Raw genomic sequence first — 23,904 nt, 5'->3', positions numbered from 1 at the left:
TTACAAATTTTTTGTGTGATGTTGTGAAAGTAAAGTTCTTGAAAAATATCTTTAAAGTGCCTGAGGTTGCAAAGAAAATTGTGTCTGAAGAAAAGGTTCCTATTTTTGTTCCTGAGGAAGGAGAGGAAACTATTCCAGAAGAAACCATACCAAGAAGAGGTACATGGTCTTTTCTTGCAAGTTACTCTTAACATCTTTTGTGTTCATTAAAATTCCTCTTTATTTCTTGTTCTAAGTTTCATGTAAATCTTAATGATCTTTTGGGGAGAGTTTGTGGACTGTTTCATGTTTTTACTTTGTTTCATGTTTTTCATGCTTTTACTACTCTGAAAGCTATTTTAAAATGTGTTTGCAAAATAATATCTTTAAAGAGCCAGAGATTCCTAAGAAACCTGTCCAAAAAGAAAAAATACCTGTACCAATTCCTGAGAAACTGGAGCTTCCTCCAGCAAAAGGTACATACATCAATGCTTAGCAAAGCCACATGTTGTTATTCTCATTCGGTGTCTCCATCTAGTTTGTTTTGTTTATGTTAGTGTTGTGTCCGTGCTGTTATTTCTTCTAGAAGTATGTCTATGGATGCAAAGTGTCTTTTGTTTTAATTTCTGTATCATCTTCAAAAATGTATTTGGCAGATCAGTATGTCATTATGTCTGTTTGTATATGTTTTCTGTTCTCTTTCTCATACTACTGGTGGATGACCTTCTTAAAATAAAATGTCTTTAAAGTGCCTGAGATGCCTAAGAAACCCATTCCTGAAGTAAAAGAACCTGTTCCTAAAAAGGTGCCGCCTCCATCAGCCAAAGGTATTGCAGTTTGTAAATGCTGTTGTCATTAACTGATAATATTCTTCATAAAAGTTGAGCTTGGAAAGGGACATTTTTGTTTCTCTATCTCTGTCGCTATACTGTTTGTTTGTTTGAAAGTCCCTGTTCTGTCATTTGTAAGCTTCTGGCTTTGTGTCTATTTATAAATTATGCAAAAGAACACTGAAGTTAGGTCCTATCTTTAAAGTAACCAAGATGACTAAGAAGGTTACTCCTGAAGAGAAAGTGCTTGCTACTCCCCCTGAAAAAGTGGAGGTTCCAGCTGCAAAAGGTATATGTCCTCTTTATGCTAAAAATACTCTTGATCTTCTTCCTTTTAACTTTTGCCTCTGTTGTAAGAGATTTCTGCTTGTATTTATGTCAAAACTCTTCATTTTCAATGTTTGCATTGTAGAACCATAAATCTCTGTTTCTTGTGCTTTTTTTATGTGTACTGCTCTAAGATTGTTTGGCTTTTTTAAATTCCTAAACCAAATCTGTATCTTTAAAGTCACGGAGGTGCGTAAAAGAGCTGTTGCAGAAGAGAAAGTGACCACTGTTGTGCCCAAGCCCAAAGAGCCCACACCGACCAAAGGTACACTTATATTTCTTCTCATTTCTCCCAAAAATTTGTGTTTCCTCCTTATTCTAAAATCTTTTAAAATACATATATTGTTTTAGAAGTGTGGGTTTATAATTTAATGTCACTTGTGCTTGTGGTTATCGTGTACATTTTCTATTCTTTGTGAATTGTCTTGACTAACTGTAAAAAAAAACACATTAGAACAAATTGTCTGATAGTAACAATAATACTGTTTCTAAAGTGCCGGAAGTATCCAAGAAACTTGTTCGGAAGGAAAAAGTCACTGCTCCTGCTCCTGCGGTGGAGAAGTATGAATATGCATATGAAGACTATGAGAAGTATGAGACATACGAAAGCATGGAAGAGTTTGGTCGGATTCAGGAAGCTGAAGAAATTGAGGCATATGAGGAACCTGAAGAACCTGAGGGCTATAAGGAGATTCAGGAACAGGAATATGAAGAGGAGGCTGAGGAGGAAGATGTCTATGAAAAGTATGAGTTTAAGGAGAAAGAAGAGATCTATGAGAAATATGAGGAGGTATATGAGGAGGCTTATGAAGTTCAACCAGCAATAGGTAAATCGTGTCATGATTTCTTTGATCTTACAGTCTCTGAAGTTTCCAGTTACTGCTTAAGCCTCCTACGGGTGTTTATTTGTATTTTGCCTTGTTTGTAGTCCTATCTCTGTCTGTTGCTGGTAATGATAAATCTAATGATAAATCAATTCCAAGATTGTTTCTACCCTAATCCTTCTTAAGGAATTCTTCTCTTCAGAGTAAAGTGGGAGGGGTTCCCATCTGACTGCCCAAGAGTGAGTTAGTGTAGATACAACACAGGCAGAGAAATTGATAGTTTTATGATGTGGTTCAACTTCAACCTGAATTATTTTTTTTCTGCATGAGTATTTGATTCTTTTGCCCAGTTTAGCTGCTTTGAGTTACAGAGATATTGGAACACATGTAGAACCTTCCTTCCCACCCTTTAAATTTATGACAAGAAGAAAGTGCATCTCCAAGGTAGCAAAAAGATGTATATTCCTTAGTTTTATTGCTCAAGAATTCTGAGATTATGACCCACTTTTTTCTGCATGCATTATGAGATGGTTTCTCTACAAAAGAGTGATTGCTCTGTTTGCTGTCTTTATATCTGTTGTAATTCCTCAAAAATAACTTGCAATCCATAATGAAATATTTTTTAAAGTGCCTGAATTGCCCAAAAGACCTCCACCAGAAGAAAAAGTACCTGTTCCTAAAAGAGAAGCTCCACCAGCTAAAGGTACATCGACTATTAGATAAATTTGAAAACACAGCCTTTTACTTGAGTCTCTGCCAAATCCAATCATTTACCTATTCTAATTTGACTGCTAGACCCATAACTTTCTTTCACAGTACAGTTAAGCACAGTTAAGTTACCAAAAAAAAAGAAAGTATTTCTTTAACACATTACTTTCTGTTTCTAGAGGCAAAGAGAGTGAGGATAGGACCATAATTTCATTTTTGACATCACAATATAAGTGACATTTTATAGCTAATCATTGAAACTCTAGTTTCCTGCATAATCTTGAAAAACCAGAGCTTTCTTTAACCTAATGATGTGTTGGAGTGAATGCAATCTAAATAGGGATTCTCTGTACCAGGCTTTACAAAACATAAGTGTTATGAATAGCAATTGTCAGTGGATGCTGGTGAAGTTACTGTACTAGTCCAGAGTTTTGTAGTTTTCAGTTCATAGCACTCACTTGGCCAGAAATTCATTTTATGCTAACTTTTATAATTGTTTCTCACATGAATTGTCAGAATTAAATCAGTGGGGGAAAGTGGATTCATTTGCTTGCTTGTTTGTTTTTACAGAAAGGCTTAGGCTTAGTTGATAGGAAATTAAAACCTTACCATATTCCTAGCTGCCATTAATTACAGCTGATAGTTCATGAAACCTAATTGTTAAGGATTATTCTAGTCAAAAATTAACCCAACAACAGCAGTGTTGTTCTGTCAATGAATACACAAACTCTAGCTATGTGAATCCAAGCAAAATAGGTGGCCTATTTTGTATCATATATATGTATTATATATATGTGTGTGTGTGTTTTGCTAAGCTTTCTGACTCTTTACATTGCTTGCTTTTTGTTTAACTTCTTATGTAATATTCATACTGCAAACATTCTTAAAAACCCACTAATGTCTTTAAAGTGCCAGCAGTGCCCAAGAAACCTGTTCCAAAAGAAAAAGTGCCACCTGCTGTTCCTAAAAAGGAGACAACTCCACCAGCTAAAGGTATACTTCTTCTGCATTGTCCTCATGGTATATGAACTTTAACTTCAGTCTTTTGTCCTCATTATTTGTTAAGAATCGTGCATTTGTCTTATGTCCCCCAGATCTGCTTTTTCATCTTTTTGTGATTGAGTACTTTTTGCCTGTTGCTTTCAAGTCATTGTTGAAAACATGTGAGAGTCTCTCTAAAAAATACGTGTTTTGTCATTAAGGTGCACGTGGAAGTAGTTCAGAATTAATGAATATTTTTTTCTTCTGAAAAGAGACCTTTCAAAAATATATGTTTTTAAATACATTATTCTTCTGTCTAATCTTCAAAATTAACATCAGTGTTCTTTCAGGAAGCATTTCATTTTTTCATGTTTCAAGAATCTTCATTGTTAGATTTGCTCTTCTTCTTTTTAACTTCTTTGAAATGGCTTTGAAAGCCCTAAAAATAAATTGTATCTTAAAGGGCCAGATATTCTCAAAAGAACTGTCCCTGAAGAAAAGAAACCTACGCGCACACCTGAAATAGAAGTTCCACCGAAGAAAGGTAAAGGAGCCTTTGATATGAGATTTTATGGAAAGGAAATACTTGTTCCACTTTTCCTAGCTACTATCTTTTAAAATGACTGTCATGTCCTTTACATCACTGCAAGAGAGTCAGCTCTTGGTGCTAAACCAAAAACTCTGAGGCAAATATTTCAGACATGTGCTAGACAGTAAAGGATTGAATTATGAATAAAAACAGTATGTAAACCTTCAGTGCTTTTATATTTGTAATATTTAGTTGTGAATTTAGTTTAAACAGGGGTTTTGAAACCAATCCATGGGTCATGAAACTGGTGAAAAAGTAATAGGGAAAGAGCCAGTAAGGGAAAGACATTAAAGCTGTTACATCAATCAGAAGGAAAATCACAACTCTGCAGTAAGAAAGCAAATGGCTTATGCTCTTTGAGAGCAGCAACTATGAATTCTTTCCCATAATTCATTGTTTCAGCAAGACAATTCTAGAACTGTATTGTATTAATTCTCAAAAAGTCATGGTATTCAAGACCTCAAAGTGACTTGGTTTTCTGGGTTTATTTCTGCTTGGGATATTAAAAATGGAAAATTATTTTGAGGTTACTAAAAGAAAGCTAATATCTTTGAAGTTCCTGAGTTTCATAAGAGAGCTGTCCTGGAAGAGAAAGTACCCACCATTATCCCTAGAGAAGAGGAGCCTCCTTTCTATGAAGGTACATCAATGACACATCTCCCAAATAGTAAATTGCAGAGAATGTATTAACTCATGCTCTAGAGTGTTCTGCAATTTATGAGATACTTTCAATTAATTTTAAAAATTATTTAAAAGTAACTTGCATCCATGTTTTAAACCGTTTCTCTCCCCAGATTTAGGTGTAGTTTTAACATTTTATAAATTTAAAGTGTTAAACTAAATTTAAGAATGGAATTTAGCATTCTAAAATTGCTAAACTTTTCTGATAATGTGAGAGAGAAATGTAAATTAGAGAAAAACTAAGTTTCTGAACCAGGAAACACTTTAGCCACACTGGAGCAAAGAAATGAACTTAAGTAGACAATGGTTTAACAGCCATCCTGAGCAACAACTAATTTTTGAGCTGGGATAGAGACAGTTAACTCCAAATGAGGACATATGAAATTTAGTTACAAATTCCATATAATACATGGAACTAAGCGACTAGAAAATAAAATTAAATACTTCTGTAAACTTGTATTTTACTGACTGGGAATGGTCACTTCTAGCAGGCATAGGTAAATGATTAGGTTGAAATGAGATAATTGAATAACTTATGTTCAAACAGCTCTTTGTCCATATGCTTGTCTGCATTTTTGCATTATTAGTTGTCTTTCTTGTCTTGTCTTGTAATTAATATTAAAATATGTAAAATAAACTAATATCTTTAAAGAGCCTGAAGTTTATGAAGAAGTTCCAACAGAAGAAGAGGTCCCTTTTATTATTCCTAGTGAACCAGAAGCTCCAGCAGGTACCAACTCTTCCAGCAATCTGTAAAGCAACACATTCCCTAGAAATTAGTTATTCATCTTCATCATTCCACCTGTGTGCCAGTCTGGTATTGAGTGTGTTCATTCTCATGTGTCCTTAGACGCTGTGTCTGTCATTGCTTCTTTGTTACTTATACTTTGTGTTTACAATGTTCTTTAAAAATGTAATATCTTTGAAGCACCTACAGTGACAAAGAAAACTGTCCCAGTTAAGAAAACACCTGCTGCTGTACCTGCAGAAGAATCTCCTCCAGCTAAAGGTACAAGTCCTCCAAGTGGATGTTCTGTAATCTCTTTGAAATGTGAGGTACCAAGTGAGAAACCCAACATAGCTTACAGGTGTTAGTGTTGTCTTTTGTTAGCAGCCGCTCAAATAGATTGATAGATTCTGCATCAAGAATTTAAAATTTAGAAAGACTAAATTAGACAAAGCAATTTATTAGATAGGAGGTTCATTAGCAGAGCCAGGGATTAGCCTTATAATTTTTGATTTCACGTCTCATGTACTATTTCCTAAAATTCTTTCTCTGGAAATATATTTTAAAAAATCTAAAAGGTTGTGACAGAAACTCGTTTGCAGAAGAACCCTTTGCAGTCATATCAGGGAACTTTAAGAAAGTCAAGATTAAGGTAACCCTTCAAATCAGGCCAAAACACAGAACCATGAAAGTGTTTTCATAGAAACATAATTTTGCAATAAAATTCCAGCACTGATAAAAACTCTATAGATTTTGGAAGCATAATAATTATTTAATTGCACTGGAGTTTTGCTTTGCTTTTATGGACAATTTTGAAATTTCAAAAAACATCAACCCTTTAAATTACCAAAATTCCCAACAAACAAACAAACAAACAAACAAACCCAAATAAACCAAACCAAACCAAAGGACAAAAAACTCCAGAAAAAAAAGCAGGAAAAACAGACATGCAAATAAAAACCCCAAACATAAAAAAATCGTACTATCTTTTCAGAGAACAGCACATTCAGACCTGTAGGTGTTAGGAGTTAGAAAAACAATGAACTCCAGCCTAGAGCATATTTTTCACATTGTTCTAGTAGAGTTTTTTTATTGTTTTACAAAACTGTATTACTTATTTCATTGTGCAAATTTCTAAAATAAACCAATATTTTTAAGTTCCTGAAGTACCAAAGAAAGCTGTCCACAAAGAAAAAACACCTCCTGCTGTACCTAAAGAAGAACCTTCACACTTTACAGGTACAGGAAATTTTGAGTGGAATTTTCTTTATTGAGAGCATTCTGTTTATCCTGAACTCAGGTTTACTTAACAGCTTTGGTTAGTTGCAACACAGGAAAAGGAATTGTTCTTAAGGGGAAAAGTAACTACTACTTGTGATCAGCCCAAAGGTAAAAAAAAAAAAGTAACAGAGCTTACATGGACAAGGACTACCTCTTTGCACTAACGGTAGTACCTCAGTTTAGGAACTCTCACACATCTTTCTCTTGACAAGCTGCAGAGGTCAGATCAGAGTAGAATATGAGATTTTTCATTCCTTATTTGAAAACATAATTTTGCTGGTGGATACAAAAAAGACGTGTATCTTAAGAAGAACTTGAATATTTGTTTATGTATGTTCTTTGTCTTACAAGTTGTCTTCTAAGTTAATTTAAGTGTTTAAACTAATATCTTTCAAGTACATGAAGTGTATGAGGAGATGCATATAGAAGAAGAAATTTCTACATTTCACAGAAAAGAGGAGGCTCCAGCACCCAGAGGTATATGTCTTCTTCATCATCTCTTCCTGCAATTTACAAAGTCATGAATTCCAGGAAAATTTAATTAGTCGTGTTCATGGTTTAGTTGTTGTTCAAAGTAATTAAAATACTTGTATTCATTTTTTGGTACCTTACTTATATGAAAAACTTGAGAATATTTATGGTTTATCTTTCTATGCTTAAAATGAATTAATATCTTTGAAGTGCCCGCGGTCATTAAGAAAGCTGTTCCAGAAGAAAAAGTGCCTATTGCTGTGCCTAAAAAACCAGAACCTACTCCTGTGTCTAAAAAATCAGAACCTACTCCTGTGCCTAAAAAAGCAGAACCTACTCCTGTGCCTAAAAAACCAGAACCTACTCCTGTGCCTAAAAGACCAGAATCTCCACCAGCTAAAGGTACTTTGAGAGCCTGGTAGAACTGAGGTCTTTTGCTGAGAAACTTCTTTTCTGTTTCTTCCATAGTTTTTTATTTAATAGCTCATGGTCCATTCATGTCAGATTTGTGGCATTTATGTTGTGTATGTCCTTTTTTCTGTTTCTCCATATGTGTTTAAGTCATAAAATTAAAATCAGTAAATACCTTTCAAGTGTATTAATTGCCTAAGAAAACTATTCCTGGAGGAAACTTGTCCTTCTGCCTAAAAAGTCAGAAGCTCCATCTGCCAAAGGTGTAGGTCAATATATCCTTTCTTTCTCCTTTTTCTACAAGTTTCATCTGTCCCTTGTGTTTGTGTTGTCAACAAAAACTAAAAATTAGTTGAGTTTATCTATTTCTTCTACCCAAGAGTAATCTAGGAATTGTATGAGAAGCTACTCCAAGGGTCTAGAAATGAGGCAAGTTCTGGCTGAGTTAACACACAGTGAGATTTACGGAACATTTTCACTTCATGGATACTGTGAACAGCCTCAGAACTTCTATCAATACTCAAGCAAGGAGTATATACACTTCTTGTTTTACATTGCTCATATAAAACTTCTGGGTCAATGGATTTAATTTTATAATAGAATTGGCACAGAAAGAACTTGTTACAATTCATTAAAAGTCTATCTGAAGTAGCAGTTCGTGTGGCATGTCATCACTGTATGACAAAAGTCAGTTTAAACTTGTTTTTTGCCAGAGAACCACAAAGACTTTTCAGAACTTTTAACATTTATCAAAGCATCCTCATACATCTATTTGTTTTGTCTTATTTGTCTGTATTGGATGTTTCATTTTTGTAATTTTTAAAACTACACAAATTTCTTTAAAATGCCCAAGGTACCTACAAAATCAGTAAATGTTGCTGTGCCTGAAAAGCCAAGAATAACATCACCTAAAGGTTATATGTCAATGATGGTGACTTTCTGAGGAGGAGTCTTCTCTTTCCCTTGGGCATTAGTATTTATAGTAAAACTAATCTATAAAAATCCGAGTAGTATATAATATTATACAACATTTTTTGCATGTAATGTCTCTTTTTATATCTTTCATTTCTTTCTGATGTAGTTCTTGTGATACTCTTTCCTCTTAATAATTTACGTATTTTAAATGCTTTAAATATTAAAAAAATGAATACTGTTTTCTTTAAAGTGCCAGAGGTGCCAAAGAAAATTCCAGAAGAGAAAGTACCCCCTGCTGTTCCTAGAAAACCAGAGGCACCACCAGCCAAAGGTATGTTGCACTACAGAAAACAAATTTAGAAGAGGTAAAAAACCTCTGCCTTGATTGTGCAGATTAGTAATTTGATTGTTTGTTTGTGTTTTCCTGTTATTTTTATTTTCTGTGCCCACAGTTCTTATATATGTCAATGTTTTGAAAAATCTTCTTTTTGAATCATAGCTGTAATCAGTGTACCAGTGTGTTAGAAATATTGATGTGGCTGACACTTGAGAACAACAGCAGGAATCTTAAGAGAAGTGAAGAAAAGAAAAGAGGGCATCTGTGATGTGAAATAGTCCCAACTGGCAATGAAGTATTAGCCCCAAAAGAGAGTATAGAGATGTCCAATACAGGAGAAAACCCTCCTGTGTATGGATGAAAAATTGATACCAGAAAGTCATCACATGTAGAAGAATGTGACAAGAAATACAAAATGGACAATGTCAGTCTAAGTCAAATAGAGATCCAGGAGATAGTTGAATGAAACAGAAAAATAATTGAATGCAGAAGAAGAAACTCCAGAAAACTTTGAGGTGTTTCCTCAGACCATACAGGGACAGAAAATGGCCTAAAGGGAATGAACAAGTCAAATCAAAGGTTCTATCAAGAACCTTTGCAATTTCTACTGAAAAGTTTTGAACATAACTCTTAAATTCCATGTAATAGCTGAAACTAATCTCTTCCCTAGAGGGCCTGAAGCACCCAATTAAGTACTTGTAGAACAAAAAATCAAGTTTGCTGTGCCTAAAAAGCTAGAAGTTACATCAGCTAAAGATAGTTGACATTATGAGAAAAGTAACAGAATCAAAAAATCACTCTTTTAGTGTTTTAACAATATAGAAGACATTTTCTGCTGTTGTCAAAGATTTGTCAAGTGAACAGATGTGTTGTGTGGAAAAAAGTTCTTTGTAGTTGGTGTTTTCACTAATAATGATCTACTGTTATGCTTTAATGTTGTTTATGAAATTCTGGTTGTAGAAAGTTATTGGTATTTTTCATGTGCAAAATAAAGTACCAAAGAAAGTATCAAAGAACCCAGAAACTCCACTGACTAAAAGTAATGCTGTATGCAAGGAAAGAAACCCCCTTAAGTGTTCAGGGTACCATTTCAACAGAGTGGTAATTTAGTTTAACTATAAATGTGTATAAAATATTTTTGGGTTTTGCATTGTAGTTTTTGAATCTGTACCTGAGTGAGGCAGAAGAGAGAATTTTCTGTAGGCAAAGGAAAAATTACATATTCACATATGAGGCTACTGATAGTTTTCGTGTCCTGGAGATTTACTTTTTCTAAGTGTTTGAGCACTGCAGCCATATCCTTGAAATGCATAAAAGTAAAATTGATTACTTTCTTTAAAGTGCCTGAGATGCCCAAGAAAGTGGTTTCAGAAGAAAAAATACACATTGAAGTTCCTAAAAAACCAGAACCTCCACCTAAAGGTACACGTTCAATAGAGATAAGATTGCACACAAATTTTAATCTGTTTCTTTAAATAATATCTTTCTCAAGTTTGTGTTATCTACTTTTTTTATACTCTAATATTTATCAGTGTTACAGATTGTGTTGTCTTCTTCACTTGTCAATAGTTCCCAGTAAGCCACAATGGGTATTAATGGAGTACATAAAGCAATGTGGAAAAAAACCCCAAAAAGTAAACCCAGACCATTTATAGGGGTGGGGTTTTTTCTGAGTCTGTGTGACATTTTTCATCTTGGACCTATTGTTACCTTTTTAATTCCTAGTCTTCAAATTCCTGAAATTAAAACAAACAAATCTTTTTAAAGAACCTGAGGTGCCGAAGAGAGTTGTTCCAGAAAAGAAAATACCTGTGCCTAAAATACCAGAACCTGCGGTTGTTCCAGAACCAGAGGCTGCACCTGAAGAGCCAGAACCTCCACCAAAGGAAGGTAAATCTCAACACTAATAAAATAACAAAAGCAATGTTCTTCTCCTTTTCTTTAACATTGTGATTATCCAGGCCTTCCTTTTTCTGAGATTCTAAATTATACTTGTTCTGTCATCTGCATGTGTGTGTGGAACAGACATTCGTGGTTGGGATTGAAAAACAGAGGCAAATCTTGGGTGTCTGAATTGCCTGTATTTTATACTTCAAGTCCTCTTACTATTTTCTGTTATTCTTATTATGGTACCTGCATGAGTTCATGAAAACAAGCTCAGCTAACATCTTCAAAGTTATAATAGGGGAAGAAAACAAAGTACCCACTCTAGTAGTTAAGAGCAGAGGATATCAATGTAATTGAAATACCAGAAGTTCCGCCAAGAAAAACTGCCATCAGTGATATCTCATGAAAGAGTCCCCAACTTATTGCCTGCAATGCTATTAATATCTTTTGTCCTGTCCCTTCTGCTTACCAGTATCATGGATTTTGCTTATAGCTTAAGTTACATGTGTGCAGTTCCATGTGGGGGCATGAGTTTTGTAAGGGGAGAGTGTGTGTGTTTACATTTGAGAGAAAAAAGAAAATGGCCAAAATGTCATATATTCATCATTAAAAGCACCAACATAAATGATAAATACCTGGTATGTTTTTAATATTTTCAATACAATTGTGTTTTCATTTTGTATGATTGACTTAATTTTGGTATGATTGTCAGTGCTGTTGTTAAATTTAGAACTAATATCTTTCACGTACATAAAGTGGCCAAGACAACTTTCCCAGAAAAGGAAGTACCTGTTCCTGTTTCCCGAAAACCAAAACCTCAAGAGGTGAAACTGCAAGAACCAAAGGTGGCTAAAGTGCTCCAAAAGAAAAAGTCTGTAGTGGCAACTAAAAAACTAGACCGTGTTCTGACATCTGAGGAGAGTGAGACTGTTTTGATACCCCAAAAATCAGAATCTGTTGTGGCATCCCAAAAACCAGAGCATATTGTAGTGCTTGAGAAACAAGAGTTTGTTGTGATACCTGAGGAACCCAAGTCTGATGCAGAATCCCAAAAACTAAAACATGGTGTGATGCCCCCAAAACAGAAGCCTGTTTTGGAACACCAGAAAACAGCACATGTTGTAGTGCTTGAAAAGCAAGAGTTTGTTGTGATACCTGAGGAACCCAAGCTCGACATGCCACCCCAAAGGTTAGAATATCGTGTGATGCCCTCGAAACAAAAGCCAGTTTTGGAATCCCAGAAACCTGAACCACTTATGGTCCCTGAGGAACCTGAGCTCACAGTGGTGTCTGAGGAGTCAGAGACGGTTGAATCAACCCAAAAATCAAAGCGTGTTTTGGTGCCCCCTAAAACAAAACAGTTTGTGCTGACCCAAAAAACAGAGCTTGTAGCAGCTGAAGAAACAGACTTTGCTGCAGATTTCCAAAAGTCAGTGCCTATTGCAGTGTCCAGAAAATCAAAGCCTGTTGTGGCACCCTGCAAGCCAGAACCTGTCATGGTGCCTGAGGAGCCAGAAACAGTTTCAGCACCCCAAGAACTAGAGCCTTTTACCTCACTTCAAAAAACAATGCCTGAAGTGGCATCCAAAGAACCAGAGCCTGTTTTGGCACCAGAGAAACCCCCACCAGCCAAGTTGACTGAAAAGCAGGAGTGTGTTGCCGTACCTAAAAAGCGAGCAGCTGCACAGTCCAAAGGTACCTCTTGCACAAAAGATCTCTTTTCCTTCTCTTGAATGTATTAAATTTCACTGCTCATTTTAAAGCTTAATATACGTAACTAATATCTTTATGCAATGCCTGAAAAGCTGTCCCAGAACAGACAATTCCTCTAGCTGTTCCTGAAAAATCAAAACATCCATCAGTCACAGCTACATGTTATCATGAATACAGGACACACCTAATATTCTCTTAAGTATTATATTAACATCTTTTGTTCTGTCTGTCATTTTGGGTCTGTTTTAAATGATGCTTGCTAAACAAATCGCACTGAGTATGAGTGTGTGCTAAATTTTACTTCAGAACATTTCTGTTGTCCTCTGTGCTTCAGTCTCTGTTCTTATGTTGAGTTGTATTGTAATTGTAAAATTAAATGCACTAATATCTTTGAAGTGCCTGAGATGGCTGAGAGGACTGTTCCAGAGGAGAAAGTGCCCCCTGCTGTATCTAAAAAAACAGGTGCTTCGCTTGCTAAAGGTACATGTCACCACTATTACCATCCTAAGGAAGGCTGTTGTTTGTTGGGGGTTTTTTTGATGAAACTCAGTTTAAATTGATCTTTCACTCTATACTCTGATATCAAAAATGTGAGAGACATGTACCAAATATGAATTGCTGTGCAGGGGTGTCAAATGTTTCCTTCACAAAAACCATCCAAACTTCTGTTTCCTGGGTTTAAGGCGTATCACCAGATAAGATGAACTTCTGTCTATGAAAAAATGCCAAACCCTTAGAGATGATAACAAAAGAATGAATTAATAAACAGTTGTTCACATTATTGGTAGAGATGGCTTAGTAGATGGTTTAGTGGGACTTGGCAGTGTTAGGTTTACAGTTAGACTTGATAATATTAAGGGTGTTTTCCAACTTAAATGATTCTATGATTTTATGAGAGGAGACAAAATAAAGTAAAGGGTTCAGTGCAGAGGAGCAGTTTTAGTACAAAGAGCCAAATAATCATGAATATCTTTATGTGTCCCTATTGCATCATGGAGCAGAATATTTTCTTTAAACTGTTAATTATAATGTGCCTGCATTTTGGTCATATGTAAACATTTTTGACTATATGATTTGCAAAGTTGTTACTTTATATAAATAGCACCAAAAAGCTGTAAAGTTACTGTGAACACCCAATAGGCACTTATAATTGAAATGCTAAATGCATCATTTCATTTCCTTTAGAAAGCCCAAAACACTGACCAGAGAAAACATTCACTCTGCCACCAGATTCTCTCCATCTGAAATACAGTGACATTCCTCAAGTGACGTACCACCTCAAAGCAGTTATATAATAATTTAAGTAACTTAAACTAATATCATAGGCAACAATTATAAGCAGCATTTAGTGATTAGAGTGGAAGTCAGGAGACGTCATAGGGAAAATGTGAGAAGTTAAATAAGAAAAGAAACATGCAAAGACAGAAAAAGAAAGGTGAAGTCAACCTGAAGGTTAAATATAGTGATGTTATCCAAGTGACAAGGAGAAAGGTGACAGTGACGGCCTAAACCAGCACAGAACACACAGTCGTTAATGAAGCATAGCTGATAGACAAATACAGTAGGATTCCCTAAGTAAGTCTCTGATCATCTGTTAATCAGAAGCCATATGTTTTCTACATTTCCAACTTGACTGAGAAACAAAGACCAAACCCCAAACTCCCATCTCCTGTGTGATGTATTTGACACCCTGGGGTCATTCCACAGGTTTGAAGCAAAGCATAACTGATGACTGAATGTGACCATAGCACTTTCTCAAAAAAGACTCCTTGTATATGCTATTGTCTTATTGTTTCATCTACATCTGCAGTGTCCACAAAACTAAAATATACTAATATCTTTGAAGTGCCCAAGGTGCCCAAGAAAGGTGTTGTGGAAGAACCTATGCCTGTAACTCTGCCAAAAAAGCCAGAACCTGCAGCAGTTCAAGGTACCTGTCGTCCGGTGCACCAGTCTGACTGAGTCTTTTTTACTGTCTTACATGTTTTTTCTGCTGTCTGTTGTCCTGCTCATTTGTGATTTCATGAGTTTTCTACATTCTATGTTGTGTACAAATTCTATTTTTAGAATGGGGAAGAGTTTTCTAATTTGGTTTTTTAATGTAAACTTCTCTCTATCATTTTGCCAAGAATCTCCAATAATACAGTATTTTTTATCCAAAGTGTTTTCCTTTAACCACTGTGACCTCGCAAACGTGTCCTGTTGTGCTGTAGTAACTACTAGACATAGTCATGACATGGCAATATTTAAAAAAAAAAGAAAATGGAAAAAATCTACCAACAAAATCTGGTCACTTCAGAGAAAATACAAAGAAAAGACATGTTCAATGGACTGTGAAGGAACTGATGTCACTAGGGGAAAAGAAGTCCCAAAGTGAGAAATGCGAAAATACCTACGCAGGATCAAAGTATTTTAGGACTTGGGCATATATGAACTGGACCTCGATCTCAAATAACAAATACTCCACACATGTTATCAAATGCAGTAGTTATTCAAGTGTATAGTTGATCAGGATAGTCTAACGTAACTTCCTTCTGACCATAAGCTCATGGGGACCCAAGAAACTGGGTTTCTCAGATACACAGTTGCATTGCACATAATTATTAAATGCAAGACCAATGATTTTTCTGTATTTCTGCATCAAACAAATGAGAGCAAACACTTGCTCACTATACAGATGGCCCTTTTACCCTCACCACATAGAATGTCTAAATACAGTATGATAAAGCACTGAAGTATCTCTAAGTCAAAAGTCCCCACATACTTACACTGTGAAAGAATTGGGGAAAACAGAAGAGATATAGAGAAGAGAGATAGTAATGATAATAGGATTTCTGGTCCCCACCCTTTCTCTGCCCAAACTGCTGAATGCAAAGCACCAGCACATTCATGAAGAATGGCCCAGGTAAAATATGGGCTGGGGTTGCTCTCAGAGCCACATCCCAACAGGTCTGAGAATGAGTCTCTCCTCCCAAGCGGGAAAGGCTGCAAGGTACAGAGCAGGGTATCCTGATTCACACCTCACCCTCAAGCTGTAGCTGAATATAGCCAACAGTTTTCTCAGAGAAACTACTTGGCATCACTCCTCTGTGCCTGTGCTGTGTGAGGGATTGTGTGTGTGAGAGGCAGTGAGAGAGAGAAAGACATGGTGGATGTTGTGAGACCAGTTTGGTGACTTCCATGAGCACATCTCCAGTCTGTGTTTCATTGTGCATCTTCCTCTTTAATGTCTGAAACTGACTGTTACTAATATCTTTGAAGTACCCGAGGTGCCCAGGAAGGTTACTCGTGAGGAAAAAATACCTGTGGCCACTGCCAAAGCACCAGAGCTTCCAACACCCAGAGGTACCTGTCTTCATCGATAACTTTACAAAGAAGATACTTAATCTTCTTCTCCTAAGCATTGTCCTCCCATCTCTTGGCCTGTCTCTGTTTCCTGGCTGAGACTGTGAAGGCTGTGTGTGCTGGGGAACGGGAGCTGCACGGGTGTGTGAGGTTTTGAGCTGGCTGTTGGGATGTTCTGTCTCTCTGTTGCCCTGGTGTTTGTTCCTACTTGCCATGTGCTTTCAAAATGTGAAATGAAACACACTAATATCTTTGAAGTGCTTGAGATGCCTGAGGCTGAGGTCCTGGAAGAGGAAGAGGAGGTGGAAGCACCAGAAGAGGTGGCACCAGTTGCAGAGCCTGGAGTGCCAGAAGCTCCTCCAGCCGAAGGTATACACTGGTGCTCTGAAAGAGCCTGCCATGTACTCCAGGTTGCTGCAGTACTGAATGTCCTTTCCCCCTCTGCACTTTATGGGAGGTGTGAGAGCAGCATCTGGGTATTTTGTGTCTCTGTGTGTCAATACATTCCTGCAAGAGAGGGTGGGGCTCACCAGGAGTTCCTCCCTCATAAGTCCGTGCTTGGATTCTTTGCTGCAAGTAGTCCACCTGAAGTGAAAGTGATTCACTGAAAAGGACTCCCTGATATTCTATTAAGTGTCGACTTTCCTGCTTTGCTGATTGCCGTTTGGCTCTTTGCTGACCTTAAACTCAGTCCAGTAAAAGGGTTTAATATCTTTTAAGTGCCTGAGGTGATTGAGGAAGAAGAAGAAGCAGAAGAGGAGGTGCCAGCGGTTGTTCCTCCAAAGCCTGTAGCTGTGACCAAGAAACCTGTGGCTGTGCCAAAGAAACCAGAACCTCCACAAGCTAAAGGTATATCTTCTGGAGAGAGTTCCTTTTTATTTTAGTATGTTGCTTAATATTTACATTTGCTATCCCTTCTCTCTTGTAAGATTCTTTATTTGTCCAACACCCTTCCTCTGGTGTAGCTATCTGTGCATGTGACTAACCATCCAGTTACTAGAGCAATGTTACAGTGTTTAGAAATATCTGAACTCTTTGATTTTATCTCAAGTGTTATGATCATTTATATTAATTTAACTTTGAAATTAAGAGGAAATAATATCTTTAAAGTGCTCAAGGTGCCCAAGAAAGATGTCCTGCAGGAAAAGCCGCCAGTTGCTGTACCCAAACAACCAGAAGCACCACCAGGCAAAGGTACAGGTCATCACTCTTAGTGACATCATTAGAAAGAAACATCATGCACTTCTGCCTTCAGTTCAACTGATTTTTCTGATGATGACCTATAGATGTCTAAAAAATATGAAGTGCAATGTGGGGTGTCAAAAACATGGCAGAAAAACTTCATTCCATTCTTTGAAAAATATCTGCAGTTTTCTGAATTTTTTGTAAAATTTTGAGAATTAACATTTACTGAATATTCACTTTAAGAAAAATTACATATTTTTCTGAAGGAGAGCCTCAAAATAAGTCTTGAGCTTAAAGAACCAAATGTTGCATCACTGAAATTTCTAACAAATTACGCCAGCAATATCAGTTATCTACCTCTTTAGAAGTAAGTTAATGTCAATGTACATGAGGTAGCTTTGCTAGGAAAAGACTGGATATATCTACTGGTTATTTATTTGCACATTAATATCATCAAAAAAGAAGATAGCAGTACATATTTATGACAACAATAGAATCTAAATGACAGGAACTGTGGTAAGCAGAAAATTAAAGGGAGATGTAAAGAATGTAAATAATTGATGGGAAAAAAATTGTAACAATGAAGGAAATGCTACTTTCCTAAAAAAAGTTACAATGCAAAAGTAGCTTTCAATTATTTATAGCTGATGCAGAAATACAGTAGGATTCCATAAGTCTCTGATCATCTGTTAATCAGAAGCCATATGTTTTCTACATTTCCAACTTGACTGAGAAACAAAGACCAAACCCCAAACTCCCATCTCCTGTGTGATGTATTTGACACCCTGGGGTCATTCCACAGGTTTGAAGCAAAGCATAACTGATGACTGAATGTGACCATAGCACTTTCTCAAAAAAGACTCCTTGTATATGCTATTGTCTTATTGTTTCATCTACATCTGCAGTGTCCACAAAACTAAAATATACTAATATCTTTGAAGTGCCCAAGGTGCCCAAGAAAGGTGTTGTGGAAGAACCTATGCCTGTAACTCTGCCAAAAAAGCCAGAACCTGCAGCAGTTCGAGGTACCTGTCGTCTGGTGCACCAGTCTGACTGAGACTGTTTCTTAATGTCTTACATGTTTTTTCTGCTGTCTGTTGTCCTGCTCATTTGTGATTTCATGAATTTTCTACATTCTGTGTTGTGTATCAGTTAGGAATTTGGTAATCTAGTATTTTGTATAAACAACTCTGATTATATTTTGAATTTACTCTATTGTTACCATACTCTGAATCAATAGATACTAAAATGCTATATTTTAGCAATTGATCACAAGTTTTTCATATAGCTGCAAATTTTCTTATCCTAAATTGACACGCTGAATGTCTGCATGAGATTTTAGATAGACTCAGGTAGTGCTTATGACAGACATAAACTTTTTGAAATAAAACCCCAGTTTTTACCCAGCAATGCAGATGAGTGCTGTAAAAAGTGACAGCATATCAAATGTTTAAAGAAAGTGTTGATCATTTTAGGGTTTATAAGGAAGAAAGAATCACTGTAAAATCTGTTGCACCATAAAGGCTATGAAATTTGCCACAGTGAAAAGGAAATTGAAGCAAGAATGGTACTTAGCATAAGAAAATAAGCCAATAAAGAGAAAAGCAGAAAGAATAGAAATAGAGGACAAAAATAGGGAGAAAGGAGAATTATTATGTTCCTCACCCTGTCTCTGCCCAAACTGCTGAATGCAAAGCACCAGCACATTCATGAAGAATGGCCCAGGTAAAATATGGGCTGGGGTTGCTCTCAGAGCCACATCCCAACAGGTCTGAGAATGAGTCTCTCCTCCCAAGCGGGAAAGGCTGCAAGGTACAGAGCAGGGTATCCTGATTCACACCTCACCCTCAAGCTGTAGCTGAATATAGCCAACAGTTTTCTCAGAGAAACTACTTGGCATCACTCCTCTGTGCCTGTGCTGTGTGAGGGATTGTGTGTGTGAGAGGCAGTGAGAGAGAGAAAGACATGGTGGATGTTGTGAGACCAGTTTGGTGACTTCCATGAGCACATCTCCAGTCTGTGTTTCATTGTGCATCTTCCTCTTTAATGTCTGAAACTGACTGTTACTAATATCTTTGAAGTACCCGAGGTGCCCAGGAAGGTTACTCGTGAGGAAAAAATACCTGTGGCCACTGCCAAAGCACCAGAGCTTCCAACACCCAGAGGTACCTGTCTTCATCGATAACTTTACAAAGAAGATACTTAATCTTCTTCTCCTAAGCATTGTCCTCCCATCTCTTGGCCTGTCTCTGTTTCCTGGCTGAGACTGTGAAGGCTGTGTGTGCTGGGGAACGGGAGCTGCACGGGTGTGTGAGGTTTTGAGCTGGCTGTTGGGATGTTCTGTCTCTCTGTTGCCCTGGTGTTTGTTCCTACTTGCCATGTGCTTTCAAAATGTGAAATGAAACACACTAATATCTTTGAAGTGCTTGAGATGCCTGAGGCTGAGGTCCTGGAAGAGGAAGAGGAGGTGGAAGCACCAGAAGAGGTGGCACCAGTTGCAGAGCCTGGAGTGCCAGAAGCTCCTCCAGCCGAAGGTATACACTGGTGCTCTGAAAGAGCCTGCCATGTACTCCAGGTTGCTGCAGTACTGAATGTCCTTTCCCCCTCTGCACTTTATGGGAGGTGTGAGAGCAACATCTGGGTATTCTGTGTCTATGTGTGCATGATCTTTGTTCATTCAAGTAAAAACAACTAATATCTTTAAAGTGCCTGAAGTGGCTGAGGAGAAAGAGTCAGAAGAGGAGGCACCAGTGGTCATTCCCCCAAAGCCTGTAGCTGTGCCCAAGAAACCTGTGACTGTGCCCAAGAAACCTGTGGCTGTGCCCAAGAAACCAGAGCCTGTGACTGTGCCAAAAGTACCAGAGCCAGTGCCTGTCCTTAAAAAACATACAGTTTCTTCAGTTAAAGGTACATTTATCAGTGACTGAGCCTCCCCTTTTCTGTATTCTCTGCATATTTTTTCCCTTGTTTCACTGATATATGTGGGTCTAAACTGATAATATGTCACTTCAAATTGTATTATTCTTCATGGTTTTTTATGCCATACTTGTTTCATTATTGTGTGTATATATGTATCTTAATATTCACAAAAATGAAAATTTACTAATATCTTTTAAGCACCTGAAGTGCCAGAGAGAACTGTCCCAGAAGAAAAAGTGCCTCTTACAACACCTAAAAAGCCACAATTGCAAAAACCAGAGCTTTCAGCAACTAAAGGTATATATTGCCAGTAGACACCTGTCTTTTCTTTGTTCATAACTGAGTCTATAAAATTTGTTAGTTGTTTATAGACTGCCTTGAGAGAGACTGGAGCACAGTCTTCCACTGTTAGTGTGATTCTGTGTGTGCTGTGTCTTTGTCTTTTTATGTTTCATGTGTACATTTATGTACACACAAATAAAAGAAACAATATTTTTTTAAGTGCCTGAAGTACACAAGAAACCTGTCACAGAGGAGAAAGTACCTGTTGCTATTCCTAAAATACCTGAATCACTACCAAGTGAAGGTTTGTGCCATCATAGCTATTACTGTAATGACAATTCTTTGTCCTCTTCTTCTAAGTATAAGCTTTAAAATAGATAATTTCATTTTCCCCCATTGTGATATTTTTAAATTGTTCATTTCCTATTTTAGATAATACCAGTCAGTATTTCTTGTATCTACTAGTATATTTTCATATTTGGGAATATAATATATGCTTCTGCACAGGTTATACTTAAAAAACTATGTCTTTTTTAAGATAATAGTAATTTCCTACTAAATTGGAGTCTCTCAAAACCTAGTATTTATAAACTTAATTTAATTTAGAGCACTGAAGCATTATTTCCTATTACAACGTCTCATACACAAATTTAATGTTTAGTTTATATCGTATACATGAAATGTACTATTCTTCACATAACCCTGATTCACTCTTAGAAAGAGAGTAGCTTTTCAAAATCTTGCATTTACTGCAGAGGTAACAGATACTGTGTGATTACTTTTCCTAATATGTATTTGTCTGTGTCTTTTGAAGTAGCTTTCTTTATAGTTATATCAATATAATTGTTCATGTGAAACAGTCTTAAAATTGAAAGCTTACACTAGTTGTCAATATTCTTTAAAGAATATGAAATCATAGAGACTGAGCCTGAAGAAGCAGAAGAAATTCCAGTTGTAGAAGTTGAAGAAGCTTTACCAGTTGAAGGTACACAAAGTACTTCCCTAGAGACTGCTGAACACCTTTCTTTCATTACCTTGCATTCTTCATTCCATCATTCTTCACATGTGCTTATATGTTGTAGGTCTTTGTGTAATTCTTCCTTTGTCGTTGTGTTCTGCAATTTCTCATAATTTAGTTCTAAGTACAACTTAAAGGTTACTTTAAATGCTTTCATTTTGTTTCTTGTCCACAAGAGTCTTCCCATCATTCGGTTTTCACCTTTGTTGTCATGTTGTTGACATGCTTTTTTAAGTCAGCTTGGATGTTTGTGTTGTGTGCATGGTATGAAGCAATAACCTTAGGCTCTTTCATGCTCCCATTTAACTCAATGACATTTTTTCCACTGGTTTCACTGGAAATGGAAAATGGTGGTCCTTAGGTTTGTACATTACTCTTCACATAACTGCCATCGTAGTACATTTATTCTAAATCTACCTAATGTTATTTAAAGTGCTGCAACCTGAAAAGAAGGTCCCTGAAAAGCGAAAACCACCACCACCTACTCAACCAACAGAAGATATTAAACTGGCAAAAGATCTACTTAAAGGTATAATCATCTGAAGCCACAAATAACAGTGGAAACTCAAACATATAATTTTTTAAAATTATGCTGTTGTATCTTGAAAAGCATGGTTTTAAAGTTACCATTTTGTGTCTTTTTTATTTCTCTTCTAATTTACTATTAATTTTATGGTGAGCCTTACTAATGCTCTGTCCCTCATTATATTTATCAGTGTTATGCCAAGTCAGTTTACAAGGGTTCTTTTCAACAGTTACAGAAAAAAACCCATTTATTAAAATTATCTTAACCAAGTTAATGCGTCCTTCTATCCTTAACACAATTCTTCTCTCTTTAACATGTTCTTACAAACGAAAAGAATCCCCAGCAATAATTTGCTAGTGTTACCATATGAACATGGGTTTCAAATCAATTGTGCTTCTTACAGACCTTTTGTTTTTTTCTAAACAGTTAATCATCAGGTTTGCAGCTTTTTCCTTCTATTACATCAATAATATTAATCCTTTGTTTGGATTTTTTAGACAGCTCCTTTCTTTTTTGAATCTAATGATGTGTGTTGTAAAATTCAAATAATTTTCTTTAAAGCTCCTGAATCGAGGAAGAAAGCTGTGACTGAAAAACCTGGTGAGCCTCCGAAACTGGAACCCCCACCTGCTAAAGGTACCTGGCTAATATTAGGATCTTATTTAAAATAGGCCTCTCAAGGTTGTAGTTTTCAGTGCCTTCTCCTTTAATTTGCTCAGTTATATCAAAAAGCTGTCTATGTTAAATTATGCTCAGCAGGGCACCCCTACCTTGGGTGTATATGTCTTTTATCATAGAAGAGTGAGAAAGTTTTTATGAATTTTATCACTTGTGTAGATGCACACTTTGGTTTTCTGCTTAGGGAGAAATAAAATATAAAATACTGTTTAAATGTATAAAGCATTGTTCCACATATTTAGTTTACTATTTTTCTGAAATGTAACTCATTTTTGAGAGAGGACACTTTCCAGAGATAGGAACAGATAATATATTGAGAAAGCCACGTCACAAGTATACCATTCATATGTGCTGGAGTTTAAAATCAGCTAAGCAGTGAACATCTCTTCTTAATGCTGTTCCAAGTTTAGAAATTAAGCTGGATCCTTAAGAACATCGCAGACAGCTCAGATGAATAAATATGTAACATAAGCCTGTAATGAAAAAGGAAAAGAAAAATAATAATTTTACTACGATAGCTCTTTTTGAATACATAACCTTTATATGGTTTTCTCGAACCATACTTCTGACTATTGACTGCAATATCAGCAGTTTTACCTTTATAGTAGCGAACCAGCGTTTGATTGTGTGTTTGGACACACTAGTTTTTGGTTAGCTCTTACTGCTGTTACAAACCTATAATAAAATCTGGAATAATATTCTTTTAAGTGCCTGGACTTGTAAAGAAACCTCGCAGAGTAATTCCCGAGGTTACTCCTCCACCAAAAGAAGAAGTTGTTTTGAAAAGAGGTATAGTAACTTGGCTCTGCTTTAAAAAACCAGCATATTAACATTGTTCAGCATATTCCCATAAGTAAAATAATTCTATGTGTGTGGTATGGAAAATTGCATGATCAACTACTAATGTCTGTTTCTTTGGAAGAGCATTTGTAGTTGCAAGGATGAAGTGAGGATAGCCAGAAAGTCTCTCAGATCCAAAGGATCTTCAGTGACAACATAGCAGAACAGTGAAAATCTGGTTCCCTGTAACTCTCTTTTGTTTTCCCAATCTCTGTTAATGCTATGCTAGAGTGGAGAGTTTTCCACTGTCTTCAGCTTCTGGGTCCCTATCCAGTGACAGTGTAAAATTAGAGTTATCTATGTAGCCTCTGTATTCTATTTTATAGTTTTCTTAGAGGTACTGAACAGATAGCAGAACCCTGTGTACTACTGGGCGTCAGTACACCTTCCTGCAAGTTTGGGCCGTTCTGAATCACTTTGTGCTCAACTATTGCTAAGAAAAATGAAATA

At 36.5% G+C, this 23,904-nt stretch overlaps 1 protein-coding gene across 1 annotated transcript in view; it reads left to right on the top strand.

The window, feature by feature from the left end:
- The window catches only part of TTN (titin), a 240,521-nt gene that overhangs the window by 109,275 nt on the left and 107,342 nt on the right, over positions 1-23,904 (top strand). Inside the window, exons 118-119 of the mRNA XM_071562604.1 lie at positions 22,498-22,572; positions 23,323-23,403. Of these exons, the coding sequence (XP_071418705.1) occupies positions 22,498-22,572; positions 23,323-23,403 (156 nt within the window). The remainder of the gene's footprint in view (positions 1-22,497; positions 22,573-23,322; positions 23,404-23,904) is intronic.

Source organism: Pithys albifrons, chromosome 8 (genome assembly GCF_047495875.1).
Source record: "Pithys albifrons albifrons isolate INPA30051 chromosome 8, PitAlb_v1, whole genome shotgun sequence".
NCBI lineage: Eukaryota > Metazoa > Chordata > Aves > Passeriformes > Thamnophilidae > Pithys > Pithys albifrons.
Note: the sequence above shows the minus strand (reverse complement) of the source record. Positions and strands in the feature narration are given on the sequence as shown.